Source organism: Phascolarctos cinereus, unplaced genomic scaffold (assembly GCF_003287225.1).
Source record: "Phascolarctos cinereus isolate Bilbo 61053 unplaced genomic scaffold, phaCin_HiC Scaffold_4;HRSCAF=312, whole genome shotgun sequence".
NCBI classification, from domain to species: Eukaryota; Metazoa; Chordata; class Mammalia; order Diprotodontia; family Phascolarctidae; genus Phascolarctos; species Phascolarctos cinereus.
This window is the reverse complement of record NW_027555847.1, coordinates 415,347,886-415,370,536: the sequence shown is the minus strand read 5'-3', so window position 1 is coordinate 415,370,536 and position 22,651 is coordinate 415,347,886. Positions and strand designations below refer to the sequence as shown.

The 22,651-nt window shown below is 37.3% G+C and overlaps 1 protein-coding gene across 3 annotated transcripts in view; it reads left to right on the top strand.

The window, feature by feature from the left end:
• The window catches only part of ANKH (ANKH inorganic pyrophosphate transport regulator), a 165,364-nt gene that overhangs the window by 58,083 nt on the left and 84,630 nt on the right, over positions 1–22,651 (top strand). For 2 of the 3 annotated variants that reach the window (XM_021008625.2, XM_078153319.1), the window contains exon 3: positions 20,259–20,475. In XM_021008625.2, the coding sequence (XP_020864284.1) occupies positions 20,259–20,475 (217 nt within the window). Of the gene's footprint in view, positions 1–7,852; positions 7,877–20,258; positions 20,476–22,651 lie in introns of those variants that run through there. The other variant, XM_078153320.1, reaches the window with a different exon arrangement.

Below are 22,651 nucleotides of genomic sequence, written 5' to 3'. Positions count from 1 at the left end.
TTGTAAAAGAAAACTGAGACCAAAAAATAGTGAAAAGTATTATGATTCAATTTGCATTCAGATTCCATCAGTTCTTTCTCTGGAAGTGGATAGTATTTTTCATCATGAGTCCTTTGGAATTGTCTTGGATCCTTGTATTGCTGAGAATAGCCAAGTCATTCACAGTTGATGATTGTACAATATTGCTGTTACTGTACAATGGAACAGGCAATTATTAAGCACCTGCTGTGTACTAGGCATTGTGCTAAGTATTTAACAAATATCTCATTTGCAACCCTGGCAAACATAGGACCCTGAGATTTATAATTAGAAGGGAGCGTAGAAATCATCAGCTTTGAATGTCTTTGTACTAACCCATGTAGTCAGACAGGGTTAGACAACACCAGAAGACTGGTCATTCACCTGGAGTAATAGACATCTCAGTAATGGAAGAGAGAGCAGTAGCACCTACATGTAAATGGAGACTTCAGGGAATCTGATATAGTGGGAAAAGCATTGACTCTGCAGTCAGAACGCCTGGGTTCAAATCCTGCCTTTGAGACTACCTGCATAATCTTAAGCGAGTCATTTACCTTACCTGGGCTTTAAAAAGAGGATGTTAGGGGGCAGCTAGGTGGCGCAGTGGATAGAGTACTGGCCCTGCAGTCAGGAGGACCTGAGTTCAAATCCGGCCTCAGACCAAATACTTGACACTTACTAGCTGTGTGACCCTGGGCAAGTCACTTAACCCCAATTGCCTAAAAAGCAAAAAAATAAAATAAAAAAAATAAAAAGAGGATGTTAGACTAGCCAGCGTCTGAGGTCCATTCCATTTTTGGTCAATGATTCCTCTGAACTTTGTCTTCTAGCCTTAATTTGACTATGTCAGTTCATTGAAAAAGACAGAATCCTTCTGTGAAATTGCTTTCCTTTTGGTGTCACTAAAACCTGAAGAAAATTAGGGAAGGCTAGCCAAGTTAGTTAATGCTGTGACATTTTCTTAACACATTTCATCTTCAGATCTCAAAGCCATTTTCCTGCTCATTCATTAGGGAAGACTTTTATATAGGCTTCTGACATGGAGTGATAATACGTACTCATATTTGTTTAAAGAAATTGTTATTGATGTATTCCATAAGTGACTTTTTATAGACAACCAGAGAAACAAGTCATATCTCTTGTCATGTCACACACCAAATCTGTCACTGTCCTTCTGTCCAAGCTCAGTAACTAGCCTAAGCACAAATTTATAATTCTGTTTTTCTGTAGCATCTGTATTAAGGACTTTGGTCTAAAAATTTAATCTGTTCTTTAATCCTCCTTTTACTCCCTTTCTGAAAAGGGCAAAATAAATTTAAAGAGGCTCAGGATATGATAATACCCTATCAAATCAAGTGAGAGAAAGCTGCTGATAGGACACAGTAGATAACAAGTGACTTAAACCAGAACTGCCAGAAAGTCACAAATCTTTTAAAGGAATCTACATTATAAGATTATTTCTGATATTTTTAATATCCTTAACTATGAGAGGTGGCCAAGGAATCAGAAAGGGCTGAATTCAAGTGTCATCTCTGTTGTATACTCTATGACTCAAGGTGAGTCTCCCAGCATCTCAGTGCCCTGAGCATCACTCTAAGAAAGAATATTTGGGGATTTCTTTTGAGGGAGTAAATTTCCCCAGTAGGAACTTGCTATATCAGTGAAATAATAGATTGGTCCTTCCTTAGGTTAATAACAATACTATTATCCTTTCATGGATATGGACATGTTATATAAGTTATTCTGTGGTGGGTTTTTTTTTTTGGCGGGGGTGGGAGTGGGAGAAGAGTAATCTTGGAGAGAAATTCCTGTAACACATTTTGTGTTGGGTCTTTTTTAATCATACAGTTAGGGTCTTTTATTAACATTATCTCATAATTCAAGTTGTAGAATTTTTGCAGCCCTTATTTAAAATATAGGTATACATATATACACATATATTGCTTTATTGTAATTCTTGAGGAAAGTACTCATTGATTATTACATTAGTTTATATTTGCAACCCAGTTTCAATTGTACTGTCCAAACAAGGATAATTTGTGTGGTTAGTGAGATATACAGGTCAGTTCTTAGCTGCAGTCCTATGAACTCCTCCAGATGAAAACCTGTTTTTCATCTCTTCCCTTATCTTTCTTGCTTTTTTTTGCCACGCAAATTTTTTTTTATTGGTATGCCAAATGCCAGCTAGTCTCTAGGACAAAGATGTGGCCTTTCACATGTCAAAGATCAACTTCTCTATTAAATTTTTTTCAATTATCAGTTTTATTTGTATTTATTTTTTAAAATCCCTTCCCAAGGGAAAAAAAGAAATAACCAATATAGGGATTTGTTTTGACCTTATATTTCTTTTGTCTTACTCATGGTTTCTCTATGAAACTGTATGTTGACAGAATGAAGGTTATTTTGGTTTTTAGCTTTCTGGAGGTGGAAAGTAATGGATATATTTTTTTCTTCTTTAACTGAGGCTGTCTGAGGATTTTTCAGACAGTCAGTGTGGGACGTTTTTGCACACACCTACTTGTTCAGTGGCTTTCTGTCTGCTGCCTGTTTATCTGGGCTGTGATACCACAGGAAGAAAGGATTTTTTTAATGTGGAAATGACTTCTTCTGCGTCAGAGGATGTGAACTTGAAAGCGATTTGCTCGTGTGCATCACCAATTTGGTTGGAAAGAAGCCACCTCTTCTCAGTCATCCTACCATTTATTGAGTCAGGCTAGGAGTGTCTTCTATGCAGACTTGCTGTCATGCTTGCTCCCTTGCCATAACAACATAGTAAGTGAATACTGTGCCTTCCCACAGTGAATCATTGATTTTATAGACATCTTATCCTTCTTCTTGTTTATCTACTTTTAGAAGTATAAATATTTTACTTCCAGAATTAATTTTACCCGTAAACATCCTAGTAAAACTGATGAACTGACAACTCAGGTAATCACACTTAGGACAGAGAAATCAATTTTCACAAAAAAAAAAATTTTTCATAGTACACAGGTGTTGAAATCAACACAGGAGTAGATATCAGAGGCAGGAATGAGGTAGATATTACCTCTAATCTCTGAACGTCTCTGCCCTTTGGAATAAATGTAAAGAACTATCATAAAATGGATATTAGATCAGGTTGTAAAATTACTTCCTGGTGCTTGCTTTGAAACACATCATATCTGCCATTAGTATTATCTTAGCAGCAGGTACACAGGTCACAGTGTTAGAGCCAGGGTGGTTTATGTGTTATCCATGGTTGAGCATATTGCTATGACACTTGTGCTATTTGAAGGCAGACTTTCAGACCTTGACATCAATAAGTTGCATCTGAATTAATGGCCTGCCTATCTGTCAGTCTAGCTAGAAAAAAAACAGTGGAATTGATAACAGAAGGCCTAGATTTGAGTCCTAAGTCTGACACTATCCATGTGGTCATGTGCTTGTCCTTCATCTATAAAACAGGAATAACAACATTAGCCGGGTTGCTGTGAGGAAAGTGCTTTGTAATCTACAAAGTGCTAGGTAAATGGGAACTGCCATTATTTAAATCAAAAGTCCTGGCCTCATTAGGGAGCCAATGGTTATATCTGTTGGAGTGCTATTTATGAAGTGTATAATAATCCTTCTATTCAGGTGATTTTAAAAAAGCACAGCTATAACCCACATTCATTAGAAATTAAGTGAATCATACAGTGGATTTGCTTGACTTTAAATAGATGTGCCTGTGGGTATGTGTATTTTTTTCTTATTTCAGAAAGAAAAATCATTCAACAAGTACAGCTGCAGAGAGCACAAATAGAAACAATGATTGGAAGTTTTAGGTTCTACATAAGGCAAAACTTCCTAACATTTACACCCATCCTAAAGTGGAATGGGCTGTGTGAGGAGATGCTTGTTCTGCGTTACCATCAGTCTTCAAGCAAAGGTTGGGTGCTTGTGGGGAAGGCTGAATTCCTGTTCAAGTAGAGGTTGGAGGAGTGAGGTTTTGAGTTCCTTTTCAGTTCTGGAAACGTGAAGTCCACTCTTTTGCCCAGGCATGTGTGATAGTAACAGAGAAGAGTTAGCCCATGTGATTAGAGATCTGAGGGTCTCATATTAATGAGAGGTAACTAAAATAATTTGCTAACTTAAAAATGCATTTGAAAATAAAATATTGGTCAGACCATTGAGATCATGACTTCATTGGGGGGAAAAAGTCTTTTTTTTTTTAAAGACAGCATAGTATAGTAAAATGAGTACTGCACTTGGCCAGAGAGATTTTACTTTAAATCTTAGCTTTGTCACTTTTCACTTGTGATCATGGGCAACTCACTCAATATGCAAAGTAAATTGATAAGGGAGAGAGGGCTAACAACTGGTAAAGATCGGGGGAGGCTTCACAGAGGAGGCGGCAGCTGAGGTGAGCCTTGAAGTAAGGCAAGACTTTTGAGAGGGGGGAGTAGGGTGGGAGGATCCTTCAGGGATGAAGGACAGCATGTGCAAATGTATATAGGCAAGAGAGGTTCTATCAAGTTCAGGAAATAGCTGATAGTTCGGTTGTCCTGAAACGTAAAGGTTATGAACAGAAGCGATAGAAAACAAGACTGGATTATCGAGGGCCTTATGCCAAAATAGGAAATTTATGTCCTATCCTAAAGATGATGGGTTATCACTGAAGGTGTGGGTTTGGTTTTTTTGTTGTTGTTGTTTTCAGCTGTGGATGTGATCTGCTCAGACCTCTGCCTTAGGAGAAAAACTCAGAAAAAAAAAATTCCCATTTAATTTCTCATGTCAACCCACCATAAATCAAAATTGCAATGGGGAAAGTCATGACATGGAAGGGATAACTGTACTTCAATTTCCTTATCCAGTCCAGAAAATAGTAACACCTACCTCCCAAGATACTAATAAGGATCAAATGAGATGGTATATGTGAAATGCTTTGCAAACTTTAAAGTGCTATATAAATATTAGCTATAATTATTGGTTTGGGTGTTATTGTTGTTTGTGACAGGGATGGATGCTCATTGTTATTACTTTCACTTGTGCTTTAAAGAAGACAGTCAGTACTCTCTGGAGAGTACTACAGGGTGAATTAAAATTGCTTCTATTTTCTTTGCTATGGCAGTAAGAAATATTTTTTTTCCTTTTAGGAAGTTAGAAATTTTCAGTTAAGTAGTGTATATTGAGATTTTGTTAACCTGTGTGTGTCTGTGAGTGGTAGAGTTGGGGGTAGTATGTGTGACACTCTTCTTTAAGACTAATTAAGACAAGAGCTAATACATCAATATTAAATGGTTATTAACACCATTAGTCCTAACATACTGATCTTTTGAGTGTGTTGCAGGAAACGTTTATTTAGCAATCAACCTTAATGATTTCTACCACTCCCACCTGTAACCAATCCTTGAAAAGCCATCTTCTCTGAGCCCCAAACCTCAAAAATCTTCACAAGGCTTAGCCTGGGCCAAGCACTAAAGCATTAGCAATGAGTCATTTTTAAACTACAGAGAGAAATAAATCCACCAACAGCAATGAATGATAACTGAACAGTGAGTAAGACTGGGCAAAATAAAGAGAGTTGAGATGTTGTTTTATCAGATGTACCTAGTGAGCCTGCAAATAGTTGTGTTACAGGTTTTTAGGGACCCATTAAAGAGGAAAACCTTGAAGTCTTTTATTATAATGGTGAAGACAATGGAACTTGAATTGGTGGCAAAGCTTAGCCATACGCTAACTACAGGATTTGTTTTCGTTGTTCTCTATTCCTTCTAGTGCTATTCAGCTTCCAGGCAGGACACCAGACAGTTTTTAATCTTGGGATGGCCCAGAGATGTGGCAAGCCAGAATTCATGCCTAATTGATTCTCCAGGCTAACTCAGAAGTACTATTTGTTCATTACTGTCAGGTTAAAAAAAGATTCTTTGCTTCTCGTGTTTTTGAATTATCACGCAGAAAATAGTCTCTAGCACAGGGTTTCACTTTTCAGTCAGTCCATCCTATCTATCAAAATAAAACTTCCTGTGATTTTGCAAATGGCAGCCTGGAACTTTCAATTCAAAGTAAACCTGAACTTTTGCTTCCTATTCAATCTAGTTGTGTATCTCATGGAGACACATGCACTGGCGGAACCCATACCCAAATACATCTCAGATTTCCATGTGGTATACATGGATCTTTCTTTCCAAAGAGTTGAAATTATAGCTGCACATGGGATGGAAAGCAGTATATTATAGATTTAATTTTTACAACTGGAAAGAGGGGAAGAGGAAAGAAACAGAATTTCTAGACAGCTTAGACTCTTCCAGGGTGAAGACTAGAGCTACTAAGGAAAAAAATATAGAGCTGACCAGAAGGGAAATAAGAGAAACCATGCAGAAAATGAGAAAAAAGCCTAGAGATGCTCCTAGCCTTTGATGAGTAGGAGGACCCTTTTGTAGTGTTAAATGTTGTGGATATGATAGAAGTTGTGACTGAAAAAATACATAATGATGAAACTACTATAAATTTGGTCATCTGGTAAATTAATTTGTGCTTTACAAATTGTAATACCATTTATGTACATTTGAAAATTAAGAATACATATGTGTAAGAGATGTTATTTTATAGATGGTATATTTGCTCATTCATGGTTTCATGTGTGGATTCATGGACCCTGTGCAACAAATCTGCAGTCTCACAGGGAGCTCAACCCGCAGAATGAGAGCTACTATTCTAATGCATATTCCTACAGCAGGAACAAAGAACCTCAGAATTGGTAGGGTTCCCAAAGGCTATGTTGGCTACCCTGGACCTGAACAAAAATTCTCTCTTCAGTAAACCAAATGCAGGGTCTTCTGGTTTCTACTAAAAGATCTCTGGTGAAGGGGGATCATGATGCCTCTGGAGGCAGTCCGTTCTACAATGGACAGCTCCACATCCAGCCTAAAGCTGTCTCTCTCTGACTTCCACCTGTAGTTCTGCCCTCTCTTTTCCATAACAACCCTTTAAATGTTTAGACAGCTCTCATGCATGGTGCCCCAGAAAATTACTTTTTTCCAGACTAAACATCCCCACTTGTTTCAACCTATTGTCCTATGGCTTAATATCAAGGTTTTTGTCCATTCTCCTTACCTTCTTCTAAATCTAGTTTATCAATAAGCTTCCTAAAATGTGATGCCCCAAATTGAGCACAACATTCCATACTTGGCGTTATCAGTTAGAGTACTTTAGAAGCATCACCTCCTTGATCCCAGATACCATGTCTCTTACCACAGCTTAAAATCACCTTAGCTATATCACATTCTTGATTCATATCGACCTTCAGACCCCTAAATTTTTTTGAAATATGAACTATTATCCAACCATGCATCCTTATCTTATGGCATTGGTCATTTTAACCTGTGTAAAACTCTGTATTTATTGTGATAAAAATTTATCTTATTTGACCCAGAAGTAAAGCAATAGAGAAATTTTAAAGTAAATTCTGAAGGGGAGAAGGAATGTACTAGATATACTAAACATAGTATCTTGTATAGTATACTAGAATGAAGCCATTGACCATACATCTTAGTGAGGTTTATGGTAACATTGGAGAAGGTATCAGTTGCCCAGGTGAGGAATAGGTGAGGATTCTAAATGTGACATATGAAGCTTGTGTAATTCAAGGCAAACCTTTATGCCATTACACAGAGTGATGTTTCTTGCTTATCAGACTCAAAGAATCCAAAGAGTGTATGGGGAGGGGAGTGAATGAGTGTGTGTGTGTGTGTGTGTGTGTGTGTGTGTGTGTGTGTGTGTGTGTGTGTGTTGACAGACAATTCAGGAATTTGCTTTACTTGACTATACATATTTCTTATAAAGGTTTGGTTTTGTTTTTCTTTTTCAGTAAGGGGAGAGGAAGTAGGAAAGACTGAAGGTAAATTTTTGTTCATTTAAAAATTAAATTTAAACTTTAAGAATTATAATAAAATTAATTTTAAAAATCCATCATTTGGTCAGTTAACATTAAGTGCTACTGTGAATATCTAATATTTAGATTTGAGATTGGTTGAATTTGAGGAATTCTTTAACAATGAAAATTAATATTGCCTTGTCTTTATAATAAATCCATTGGTTTTGGAGGGGACAATGTAAAGTTGATTTTTTTTCCCGAGATTTTGAACTACCAAAGAACAAGTAGGCTAAATTAAACCATTTATCTGTTTTTTTGGTATTTTTTAATTGTTTATAAAAACTCATCCTCAGGGGTGGGAAGTGGTAGACATTCACATCAATGTTCCATCATGAGGTTTTTCAGCAAACACTATATATGGACACCATGGTACACAACAGTCACTTTGTAGGCTTAGGAGACTGTGTTTCACTTTCTTGCTATTCCCTGGAAACCACAACCTTGAGTGTGTGGGTGTGCAGTGCTTGGATGCTACTCCAGTTGAGCAAAATGAAGGCGTCTTATTTGAAGTTGTGTGGGACCTTGTGAAAATAAAACACAACTTGGAAAGCTGCCAGGAGACAAGTGATCTGAATTAACCAAAACCACTTTTTAAAATACAGTGAAGCAGAACAGTAACAGTGGAAAGTTACAGAGTAACAAACTTCTGAGATGATCAAAATACAAATATAGCAATTATACATGACTGAAAGACATCTGGAAGTTAGGTCCTGTAGGTCCAGCTTGATTAGTCTGTCAGAGAAGAGGATAAACATTTTAGGGGGTTGAGATTGGGCACAGGTTAAGGGAATGGGAAGAAAGATTCTCTTTCCACTGATTTTCAAAGCAATAACATTAAGACAATGGTAATGTTTTAGGATTACTGAACTTATAGATCAAGTCTCCTAACTGTCAAATGGATTAGATTGTAATAGGTAGAGACCTCTTCCTGGCAAGGCAGAATCTTTGCCTGCTGCTTATGTATTCCACTGAAATGCCAGATCCAGGAGGAATCAAGTAAAAAGACTTTCAAAATGATACACATTAATTTTTTAATGCATCAAAGAACAATTCCAATTTCAATTAAAGTTCCTCCCCTGCCACTGCCAGTGCTCAATGCACTGTGCCACCTAGCTGCCCCAAGGTTCTCCTTTAAAAAAAAAAACACAACAATAAAAACCTCAATTTTCCATATGAAAAGCTTTCCCCCCCTCTATTTTTAGAGCTACATGGTAAGTTTTGCAAGTCTGAAATTAAGATCTGGACCCTTTCACTTCTTCCTGAATGGCATGGTTGTGTCCTTGAAATATTTTTTGCACGTTCAAGGATCCTTCTTTCTCAGCTTGTGGTTTGCTTGCACTAAGCAGTTTGGGCACAGATACCCCAGCTGCCGTGATCAGTCAGGAATACACCATATGCTCTCAAGAGCCTGTACACTCTCAAAGAGAGCTCTTATAGCAATGGTCCTTTCTATAAAGTGTTTATTCTTCATTTCCCATGGCAGTAACTTCTATCACAAGGTTTTAAACCTTTTAAGGGAGTAACAGGATTCCTGTAGAATCTAAGTAGACATCCCTAGTGAATGAAAATAAATACATATCTGTTCACCTTGAAGACATTTATTATCCCAGTTGTCAATTAGTGAATATTTATTGACTGTGTCTTCTATGTGTCTTGCATTGTAAGAGAAGGAGTTGAAGTTTTATGTAGCTATAACTGCCCTTGAGAGTAGTCTGGAACAGATGAAATAATTATAAAAGACATAATATCACATAATTATGTTGTATGTGGGTGCCTCATATGTCCTCAGTTTCCTCATCAGTAAAAATGAATATAATAACTATCTGCCTCATAAGGATTTTGTGAGAATAAATGAAAAATATATATAAAGCTCTTGATAGAAAAAAAGAAATATGTGCTTTTTATGGTAGTTATTTTGTATATTTAAATACTCAAAATAAGCTTTCAAGATTTACCTGGCAAAGAACTGTGCCTTGTAGTTCATAGTATCATATATCTAGAGGCCATGATATCCTGCCCCCTCATTACAGATGGGGATACTGAAGCATAGTGAGACTAAGTGACTTGTCCTGGTTCACACAACTAGTAATTGCCTGAAGTAAGATCTGAACTCACATCTTCCTGACTCCAAGTCCACTGCCCCCTCCATCACCTAACTACTACAGAGAGTTGCCCTAATTGAACTACCAGGCTAAAGTTATGAGAAAGATTACCTGAGAAATAGGAATTAAGCTAAGCCTCCAGTGATATATAGAATGAGAAACTCTGCTATATTGAGTTTATCTAGTATTGTCCCATTCCCCATTCACCCTTTCGTGTCTTCCCTTCCTCATTTCTCTTCTTGATTCTTTCCTAATTAAAGCAACTGCTGACTAGCAAGTCATGCTTTGAATGTATTGCAGTCTGTCAATACTATGTGAGAGAAGTGTGCCTGCCCTTCTCTTTGTTATGAGTCCTAGAAAATTCTGTTAGTTAAGTCCCAGAGTACTAAGGACAGATTGTGTGTGTGCATACACACACTACAGACACTGGATGAGACCCCTTTTTTAGTAACATCCTGCCTCTCACTGCATTCCCCTGACTACAGCTTGTCACTTGGGGACGCTGCTGTTCTCAGACCAAATGAAGAAGTTAGCATGGTGATAGGTGGTGGGAGTAGTAGCAGCGAACCATTAGAAGGAAATGATAACTGAGGTTTTTTGACAACTGTGGCGGGTAGTCCTGTCCATTTGAAAATAGGATTGAACATCCCCCTCCCCCAAAGAACAATAGAATTCCAGCCTAACCATAGGAAAGGAGTAGAGCCTGCAAATGTAGAGGAGAAAAGCCAGGTGGCAGGCAACCTTGTGGTCATGGCAGGAACCCATGTTAAACAATGATGCTCAGAGATTTCATAGCATAATTCTAAGCATGTACCAGGGCAACTCTGAGTAAGGACAGTAATCTGAAAAACATTGGACATATTTGTGGGATATAATAATATCAAGAATTTTTGAAGTTTAGGGTAACTTGGAATCATGGAATTTAGAGCTGGAAAGAGCGTTATAGATCATGCAACCTCTTTAATTTCTAGATGAGGACAGGTTAAGGCCCATTTCCAGGGCTCCATGGGTAATAAATAGATCCAAGATAGCTCCTGTTCTAAAGCATAGGATATTGATAACTTAAGAAAATTATTTAAAATAGTCCAGTTTTAGACACTAAAATCTCTTTTTGAAGTATGGAATCGATGATGCTATATTTTCAAGGAATAAGATAGCATAACATAAGAGTTTGCAGGCATTCCCAGGCAGTTTCCCTTTCACATATAATATCCTTTACAGTTTTTAACCTTTACAAAAAGAGTCGTAAATCACTGAATGTTGACTACAAAAGATAATCAGGGCATTATTCCCAGTCATATATCTTAATAGATTCCTTTTGGGTCCCTACTCTGAAACTGATTGATCAAACATTTAGAAAGCCCCACTGTATACCAAATATTGTACTGAATTGTGAGAAGGGTCACCATTCACCTATTTCCTCTTCACTGGAAGCAGGAATGGGCATGTGATTATACAATCTTTTGAGTCTTCTTAAGTCTACTACTTTTTTTTTCAGCAAACCTGAACTTTTTTATTTTATTTCTATTTTTTATTTTAAATCACCTTCATTTCTAAATATATCTCCTTCATACCCAGTAAGTCATTTCATTGTCACAAACTACTATTTACTTTAAAGTTTACTTACTTTGAAAAGAGTATGGTAATATAATTATCTTTAAGCTTCAAATTGCTCTGTAGTTCTTAATATAACATCTTGGGGCAGAATTGCCAACCATATACAGTTAATTTTGAAAACATCTTTGGCTTCTTCTTTTAAAGAGTAATTCCAAAACATCTATTCCCCTTAACAAGACAATAGCAACTTTTCTTCTGTTTTTCCCTAAACATTCAAGAGTGATTGGATTGCTTTCATCATCATCAAACATTTAATTTCATTTTGAGTCCATTCTTAATGGATGATCCGGCGTTTGATTTCTTTGTGTGTTTTAGATATATTTCATTAGCTGTGAAACACTTTCCATCTGTGCTATTATTTTGTTTTTGTTTCTGAACAACATATCAAACTGTCTTTACTGTAAAAGTAGATCATAAACTCCTCAAGGGCGAGCACTATTCAGATACTCATTTTATTGTCCCACACAGTACTTTTAGTTTCTCAATTTGCAAATTGCTATTGCATACCTATTACAGTCTGTGTTGTACAATACTAAGTTTCTGTAACCTTTACTTTCAAAATTAGCTGAAGTTTCTTTGCTGTTGCTCTTTTAAAAAAAATAACAGATATACCCATTTGAAAATCTAGCTACCATTTTGTTTTTAGACAGTGAACTAACTCACAAATTGAATTTAAGGCGTATCTTAAAACCCCCTAGTAAGTGTTCATGATTCGTCAAAAACCAGACAACTCTGTCAAAAGTTATCTTGGAAAAGACAAATGCAAATTCAAAATGCCAGCCTGTCAATTTGAAACTGCAACCTCACTTCTTTCAGTAAATTATTTTATACTTATTGCACATCATCTTGTATGTCAAGCTCCACATAGAACCTAGAATGAGGCAGTGTCTCTGTCTAATGCATTTGCAATTTGAACCTGACAATAGATGAGCCATAAGTGGAGTGAAAGATGAAGGGGACAGGGGAAAAAAATGTCTATTTGCCAGCAAGGTTAAGACTATAGAGTAGCACTTCATTGTATACAGAAACATGCATTGTTGGGTTTGTCTTTAAGGAAATATTACAACTTAAATTTCTTACATTTCAGTTGTTTTTAAAACAACTGACTATTAAAACATCTTTCCTGAGTAAACTTCTTAGCCAAAAAATAAATCTTGGGTTAATTTACTTGCTTATACTGTTAAATATTGCAGGTCAGGGTTTAATTGCTTAAGGAAATGGGAAATAAAGTGACTTTTAATAATTTTTTTGTTTTTAGCAATTACGCTGGATCTCTTTGACAATTCTTGGTAAAAGTATAGGTAAATTTATATAATTTAATCTCTGTGTATCCTGGCTTTCTTATTTTACATCATGCTTTGTATGTTGTTTCTCACTTATAGGGCAAGGTATCAGGTAGTAAAAAGAAGATTAGACAGGGAGGCCCAGGAGACTCGGGTCCTATTCATGGCTTTGCTACTAATAGGTTGTGAGACATTGGCTTGTTGCATGAGCTTCTGTGATTCTTATTTTCTTCGTCTGTAAAAGGAGAAGGTTGGACTAAGTTGTAAGGTACTTTTATGCTCTCAAAGTCTTTTATTCAGTATCACTGAATAAAATGAGATAGAGGTAAGATTTACTGAAAGAGAAATATAGGAAAGTCACCAAAAAAAAATGGCAGGGGATGAAAAATGAATGAAACATTTATTATGTACTTGTAATGTGCACAGCATTATATTTAGAACTGGGGATATAAATATAAGAATGCAACAGTCATCAAGAATCTTTTCTAATGGAGGAGAGTACACACCCAGGTGAGTAGTGGCCAGGGAGAGGAGTTTTAGTCTGGGTAGTCACAGGGTTCATACCATCATAGCTTTAGAGCTGGTTAGAGGTCATCTAGTACAACTCCTAAGTTGATCCATAAAGTATTTAACTGACTCACCCTTTCCAGAAGTAGTGATACTATTGATTTGATTACTATATTCAGAGGAAAAGATAGAGGCACATGAGACTACTTCCGCAACTAGACCGGCAGTGGAGAGTGATCTGGCCCGTGGCCTTAGGTCTTAGCAGTCTAGGGAAGTTTTCATTCATTTGCTTCCCAATCAAGACAGACGGGCCCCCAGGCAGATCTTCCAAATCTCACTAGACTAACTTCCTAAGGTACTGGGGATGTTTTAAAGGACCATTGAAAAGGATGCTACAGGTCTGTGTAGAGAGAGGCAAGGTAGATGGCAAGATGATCTGAGTGAATTGGTGAGTTTTTAGATACATTGGTGGACATCTAGGAAAGAAATGTCCAGTAGGCAGTTGGAAATGCCAGTCTGGAACTTAGAAGAGACACTGGTACTAAAGATAAAGACTTGGAAATAATCTATGTAAAGATAATAATTGAAGCCATAAGCAGTTTTGAAATCACCAAGGGAACAGGTAGATAGAATTAATAGCTGACATTTATTTAGCACCATAAGTTTTGCAAAGAACTTTACTTCTATTGTCTCATTTGATCTTCATGATAACTATGGGGTAGTTAGTATTTTATGGATGAGGAAACTGAGGTTCAGTGGAGTTAAGTGCCTCACTCAGAATTGCAGAATTGGAATTTTCAGCTAAGTGTTCCTGCCTTCCCATTCAGAGCTCTATCCACTGTGCCAAGCTGGATGGCATATGGGAAAGGAGGACCAGCTAGGTTCTGGTAATCATAAGTAGTTGTGGTAGAATCATAAGGCACAGGAGTAAGAGCTAGTTCTGCTGCTTAAATAGCTGTGCACCCGTAAGTAAAGACGAAACTTTAGTTTTCTTGTCAACAAAATGAGGTATACTTGTACTAGCATCATTAACAAGGGGAAGGGGGGAGAGCAGCCCTGAAGCCTAGGGTGTTAAAAGTTCCTTCCTGATTTAGAGACCCAAGATTTGCCAAGAAGTTATTCTGGTGGGTAATGGAATAAAATGTGGTGTTCCTCAGGCCTGATATATTGGATTGTTTCAGTAATGGTCGATCTGTGAAAGTAATACTGACCCTGACTGTCCCTCTCAAATGGAGAATAATGGATTATGTCAAAGTTGTGAACAAATGAACTTGGCTCTTCTTAGAAGCTTTGTGCTTGATCAAAATCTTTTTTTGTCCCTTCCGCCCCCATGTTTCCTGGTGCTCGGGCAGGGCAGCTTGACACTAACTGGCGCCATGCTTGGATAACCCCAAAGGGTCGGAAGCTTAGACAGAGTGGAGTCAGGGAAGATAAAAACCAGTATGTTTTACCATTGCAGTGATTCTGTATTGTGTAGACATGGCCTTTTGGAGCATCAGCAGGCATTTGTCCTTTCTGATATAAGCCCAGATGATCCTCACAGTACAAGAGAGAAAAGAAATGATTGGGTTCTCTGACTTTGTGCACCATGGACGACACATCCCTAGTGTTCTCTTGTTGAAAGAGGGACATTTTTGTTATGAAAATGTCTCATATAGTATTTTACAATTTTAAACATTTTTCTATGTTAAAACAGCAAACCTGAGAGGTAGATAGTACAAGTGCTAATATTCTCATTTTACAAATGAGGTAATTGAGTCACAGGTTAAACGATGTTTCTTGAGTCACACAGCTAATAAGTAATGGAACCGACACTCAAAATTAGATCTTTCTAACCACTGCATAAAGGGTGGATTTGGCCATTTAAGGCAGAAGCTCTGTGAAAGAAAAGTCACTTATTAAAAGGAAGCATTTTAGGGTCTTATAGGTATTTAATAGATAATCGATGTGCTTAGGGCAGCTAGGTGGCACAATGGGTAGAGTGCAGGACCTGGAGTGAGGACGACCTGAATTGAAATCAGTCTCAGAAACTTTTTTAGCTCTATGACCCCAGACAAGTCACTTAACCCTGTTTGCCTCAGTTTCCTCATCTGTAAAATGAGCTGGATAAGGAAATGGCAAACCATTCCAGTGTCTTTGCCAAAAAAACAAAAAACGAACAGAGTCGGACATAACTGAAAATGACTAAACGGCAAAAATCTATGCATTCGTTTTCTTGGCATAGTCAGAGGTCATGTTTAGTTGGAGGGGTTGATGGGGGTGATTTGATGAGCCAAGGTTCATTTGGCAGAGAAGTGGCATTGGGAAGAACACAGTGCTTCCTAATTACTTCCTGAAGTATTGACCCATTTATTCATAAGTGTGTAGGTACTTTCTCTAGCAATACAAATTGTAACCATATTTTCATCATGTATGGTATGATTCTTGTCCACGTCTTTGCAGAAGTCCTCCTTGCAAGATCCACGTAAAGCTCTGATACTGTTATTACTTCAGGGATTCCAATGTATCATGTGTTGTTTCTTCTTAGTATGTGAAAAAGATGGGTCAGTCCAGTCATACTTGTCCTTCATAATGTCTCTTTTGCCACCTCTCAGATGCAAGTTATTGTTAATGTGTCACACTCAACTCAGATCCATCACACTTCTTTCTATTATTCTTTGTAATTTGGATCATTCAGAGATCAGAATATTATATCATTCACAGCCATATGGTAACTCTTTCCTGATTTCCCCCAACCACCCAATTGCTAGGGCCTTGCATTGTATTGAATAACTACCTTGTATTTTTTCAATATTTCTCCTGAGTATGCTTATGTTTGTGCTCTCCCCCATATGAATGTAAGATCCTTAAGAGGAGGGATTGTTTCATTCTCGTATTTATAGCCATAGACCCCAGCACACAGCATTGCTTAATATGGACTTCTGGATTGACTAATAGGAAAAAGAAGCTATGCCATTTTTTTAAACTCTTGAAGATGTCATACCCATTCTTACTCCTCATTTTTCAGGGTTCTTGTAGTGCATTTTGTTGCAGAAAAAACTGAGTAAAGGAAGAGTGTTGCAGAGTATGGCTTTACAGCCATACCATTAGAACAAGTTAGTTTTACACAAAAATATTTCTTACTTAACCAGTAAGGATCTCATAGTCTCTGCATACAATTAAAGCTCAGCACAGTGGAGAAGGCCCGGTCTGGGGTCACAATAGCTGAGTTTAAATGTCAGCTTTCTGAATTCTACTTTTCTGGGCCTATCAAGAAGTCATTTAACCTCTCTGAGCCTGAATTTTCTCATCTAATAAAGTGGGAGTAATAGAATTTGTTCTGCCCTCCCTGAGCCTCGGAATCTTTACCTGTAAAATGAAGTGATTGGACTAGATGACCCCAAAGGTCCCTGACAGCTGAATCTGTGATCCTGTGATTCTGAAATTATAGAGATGATGTGAAGGAAGTATTGTATAAACCATAAAGCAGTGACATGTAAGTTATTATGCACAATAATCAGTTGACATGAATTCATTTTCCCACAATTACTTTATTTAACTACAGTTACACAATGAGCTATAAATTTGTTGTGATTATAAAACAATTACATCTAATCATTTTCAGTATCTGGATTATGAGGAAGAAATTTAAGAATCATTTCTTTCCAGGTTAAGCAATATTTGGATTTTAAAACCAGTTAAAATAAGCATTTTACCATAAAGCATTCCACTAGGATATTGCCCAGAAACAAGGTTTAATGCCTTTATAATTTAGCCACAAAATCGTTTCTCTCTCCTTCTCTCTCTCCGTCTCTCTCCCTTTTCCCCCTAGCATTCACATACAGGAGAACTCCTCCAACTGTGGTACAAGATACTAATTGAGTCTCTTCTGATAGTACAGTCCTATACTAAGTAGTCATTGAGTCAGCTGAATTTTTTTTTCAGATTGAACTGATTCAACCGATCAAGTCTAATTAATGTGTATCTTGCTTTCCTATCTACTTGCCTCCTTGGGACCAAACCAAGTAGCATCAACAGAAATAGAAAGTGGAGAACTATAGATATCCTTAGTAATGGTTGACTTGTGTCCTTTTGTCAAGGAGTAGACCTCCCAAATTGCTAGTATGACAGTCTAGCACTACAGTATTTAAATGCACTATTATATATTTTCTGAAAGTATTCTAAATAATTCATGTATCTTTTGTGGAAATTAATGCCTTTGTGAGGGATGCATGAAAAAAAAATCATTTGCCCAGAAGAAAGAATTACTGAATTACTGTTAGTGATGGAAAAGGACTTTAAAGAGGACCTATTTAAACTTTGTCATCTTACATATGCAGAAATGGAAACTCAGAGAAGAGTTTTAAACCCTAGTTTAGTTGCTATGAAGGTGTCATAAGCATATGCAATATTCTAAGCAATTATAAAATTATCTTATAATGCTGATAACTCTAGCCAAAATAAAATGAAAAAAAAATAGGGTACCATTTTTTCATATTTTGCCTGTGAGCCATAGAGGATGTGCACAAAGTGGATAAAGGGATTACAGCCAGAATTGTGAAAGACTGGGAACAGAATCTTCATGGGTTGTATGGGTTTTGTTCTGAACTAGATGTAGTTGGACATACAACAGGAAATTAAATTGGTGGGCTCTCAAGTCCTGTAGGTATGTTTTGATGCATAACAAGAACCAGCTCACTCTCCCAATCTTCCCCTTCGATATACAAGTGTTAGTTGTCAGGGCTTCTGAGTTTTCAGGTTGATTTTAAGGTAGCTAGACATAAAAGAAGTCTTGGTGAAATGGGAGGTCAGTCACACAGGGAAGTGTTTTATGACAAGCTGTATGTTGTTTAAGAAATAGAGATGAGAGCCTTCTAGTAGAGGTTTTAAGTTATTGCTTAAAGGAAATCAAAGAAAATTGGAAGTAAAAATTGAACACAGCACATGCTAGCAACCTGAATAGCTTTGTCTGGAAGATGATACTGAATTGTAACAGCTACCCAGAATCCTTACCTTTGATTATTCTAAGGTTAGAGAGTGTTGTTCCTCCATAGATAACATTTATTCTTTGAGATACTTGTGTACAGCTCTTTTTCTTGTCGGGGGGGTTGCTCCTCATTAAATGCAATAAGTGAAGATATTCTACCAAGGAAACTGGAATCCTTTTGGTTCAGTTGGACAAATATTTGTTAATCTCCTGCTTTATGCAGATCACGGTCCTGGGAATGGGGAATGTCCAAAGATTATGTTCAGCCCCAGTCCTCCAGGAGCTGTTTGGTTCTCTACCTGTTGCAAAGTGTATACTAACAGTATGCAAGCAAAATCTGTCCCATATTTTTAGATCTCAGCCCAGTGTTTAAGATCAGTCTCTGAAAATCGAGGTTAGCCTTACAAATAAAGCATATGTAGAAATAGCTTGTCGTGGCTGTTTCAGTTACTTTAGTAAGGCTATAAATTGTTATACATTTCTCCTAGAGCAAACTATTAAATCCTTCTGTTACGTCTGAGAAGTTCTATTACAGGATGAATCTGTTGGCACACTTAGGAGGAAGTCCATTTCCTCTACTAATGATTTCCTCCAACTCATAGTCTTAAAGAGTGGGCTAGAGATAGAGAAATGAGAGGTTCAGTGATTTGTCCAGGGTCACATAGCCAGTATGTGTCAGAGGCAGGATTTGAACCCAGTGCTTCCTAGTGCCAAGGCTCCTTCTCTATCCATTGTAACATACAGCCTCTAAGAGATCCGTAACTGGTACTAAGTATAGTAAAGAACTGCAGGTTGATTTTTATTAAATCTGTCCCACCTAAGTTACCTAGAGAACACTCATTTTCACAAAGACAGCAAGGAAAGGAATTCATTTCTTTTCTTTTGAACTTAAATAACAAACATTGGGTATATAATAGAGAAAGAGTGATAAGTGGGAAACAGATTACAACTTCAAAAGAAAGACTCCCTAAAGAGAGCATCCCCATGAGGTTAGGTCAGTGTTCTGTTTAGTCATTTGCACATTGTTCAAAACAAGAATCATGGCTCGCTGATGTCTTAACCTTGGGCCCAGAGGCTTTGTCTTTTAAAATCACAGGGTGACGGATTTAGATTTCAACCATTTGAACTGAATTAAATGATCATTTCAGCCGCAGAGATAATTTGATGGCCCTGTGGAGACATTTCCTAAGCCTATTTGAATTTCACAAATTTGAAATTTCATGCCAAGAACCAGAGCTTGGTCAACTCAGTACTAGAATAAGCACTAGACTGGTAGTCAGCAAGTATTTATTATGTGTTTACTCTTAGGAGGCTTAGGTTTGTTTCTCAGCTCTGATATTTTCTCTCTTTAATGGCTATGGGACCAAAGCCATGATTTTCACCAGTGGAAGGAATTCTCCTAGAGTGAAACTCCCTCTGCATTTCAGATCAGCACCTCGGAAACCAAGCTCTCTCAGATCTTACCAATTGAAAAGACTTCACATATGGGCCTAGCAATAGACGTTACGTCTGCTGTCTGAGGACCAGCCTAGCTAGGTTCATGGAGACTCATCACAATTTTAGCTGACCTGTGATGAACTTTTTGGCCCTAGCAAGTAAAAACTATCTAAAAAAAAAGAGTTGAAATCTGAGCCAGTAGAGGAAATGTCCACAAATGAAATCATACATCCTTGAAATCTTAAAACAATGTAGTTGATCAAATTAAAATTGAGATTCACAGGGTGGTTAATATATGATACTAATTGTTCCTGTAACAATGTGGTCTACTTAAGTTTTATTTTAGAAATTGAATTTCCTTTGAATTCAAGTTATGTATCTGAACCTGCTGTGTTAATGTTTGCTTTTCTTTATTTTCCCTCCTGTCCTTGCAGGCCTTGAACCGAGGTATTGCTGCTGTAAAGGAGGATGCAGTCGAAATGCTGGCCAGCTATGGACTGGCCTATTCCCTGATGAAATTCTTCACAGGCCCCATGAGTGACTTTAAAAATGTGGGTCTGGTATTTGTGAACAGCAAACGAGACAGGACCAAGGCTGTTCTGTGCATGGTGGTGGCAGGTGCCATAGCTGCTGTTTTTCACACTTTGATAGGTAAGATACCCCCAGTTTACTTTACAGTGTATTCAGTGGCCATGGCTCCTTTTACCTTAAACTTTATTTTAACATGTTTATAGTATATGTATAATTTCATCTTATTTAATATGCAAATAATAAATATCTCACATGATAAGTAATAAATATAAATAAAATAATGAATACCTTATGCCTCCCATGTAAATGTAATTGCCAATAGAAATTGCATTCATCTCCAGAGTTACCCCAAAGCTGTAGAAACAGAAATCCCTTCTTTTCTCAGGGAACCTGTGATTTCTATTCAGCTTTTTCATTGGTCCTTAGTATATCAGTGAGATAGCAAGTATCTCTGTGACTTCATGCATATTTATGCTCAACTAAGATTGACACTGTTTGCTGTTAACAAAAACATAAGTTCTTTGTTTAAGGTACTGGTAACTGGTTAAAACAAGTATGCCCTGTTACATTCTCATTGTATCTGGATCAGGAACAAGTTTAATCATGTAAAAATATTTCTTTTGCATAAGGCAGTGATCATAATTAACATGAGAATTATCATAGACACATTTATATTGGATCTGTTAAAACTTTTTTGCAGTAGAACATCAAAACATCATGCTGGAGCTCAAAATGGGGAGGGGGGGTCAGAGGCAAGGTGGCTTGCAAGCCCAGTGTGAATAATGCAAAAGAGCAGCAGTGGAAAAAAAAAACTCATATGATTTTATGCTGTATTAAGAGAGGCATGGGGTCCAGACCATAGTAGGAAATAGTCCTTCTGTGTTCTTTTCCCACCAGACCACTGCTGGGGTATTGAATTAACTTCTGAGCACAATTTTAGGAAAGGTATTGAAGAGCTAGATAACATCCACAAGAGGGTTCCACCATAGTAAGGGACCTCGTAAAGCTATATGAGAATGAGTTGAAGGAAATGGTCATGTGTATTTAGTCTAAAAGAACAAATAAGATTTGAGGGGAGTGATTTTGCCGTATTTGAATATTTCAAGTGCTGTCATATGGGAGAGGGGTCAGATTTCATCAGTTTGGCCTCAGAGAAGAGGAATGGGACTGTGGTGATAGGCAGAAGTTTCAGGGAAGCTGATGGGGCTCAATGTAAAGAAATAATTCCAAACAATTAGAGTTATCTAAGAGCATTAACAGGCTACCTTAAAGGAAAGTGGGCTCCCCATCACTTGAAGTCTTCAGACTGACTTGACACTCATCTGTTATGATGTGAAGAGGTTCTTTGTCAGGTATAGATAGGTTGGACTAGGTGACTCTGGAAACCTCTTCCAAGGCCTACCTAGGCCTACCCTCTTGTGGTCTTTGCATAACACTAAACATCCCTGTTTGTGCATGATTGTTTTGCAATTTAACCACATCCTTGATCTATCAAGGTTTTTCTGATAAGAGCTTTACTTTAGCTGGCTTCTTGGGAGGTGATAAAATCCCTAAAGATATGATTACTGAAATCTTTGGCTTTAATCCAGCTCCATTCATTCAACATGGAAATTGATTGGCACATCTATAAAACCCCATTGACCACAAAGACCTGTGACTAACACTTTACAAATCCATTGTTTACTTCAAAATTAGCATTGATGTATGCAGGAACTGTGAATATGAACTCTAACTAAAGGAGACAGCATTTCCCTTAATCCAGTTAGTGTATTATGAGTAGGATGTCTAAAAGCATACAATGCCACCTCTTATGGTAGATCTTTCTTATTATTTTTTTTTTAATGTGTCACAGCTCCCATGCCAAGGACAGCATACAAGACAGTATGCAGCTTTTCATCTTGCCTAGCAAATATCCAGTCCAGTTTCCAGTGCTAACTGTTTATACTCACAAGCCCTTGGCAGAAAAGTTGCTCGCTAATTTGGTCCCCTGCCCAAGTCTCCATATATGTGTCCTAAATGCTCATTGGAATCAGTGTTTGCACATACACGTGCAGCTTCAGTGATTTAGTGATATCTAGATATTTGCATATCAGTTTCTTCAGCTAATGTTATCTTGGGCCTTTTCCCAAAAAGTGTTTCAATTTTAGACTGTTCCATGTTTAATACAACAAAGGAGTTTCTATACTAGTTCAAAGAACCCCTTTTGTTTTTTAATGTTCTTTTATGTTTGAACTCTGAAATAAATGCACCAATTATTCCCCTCTTTATCTTTCTTCAAAAAAGTATGTGGAACAGA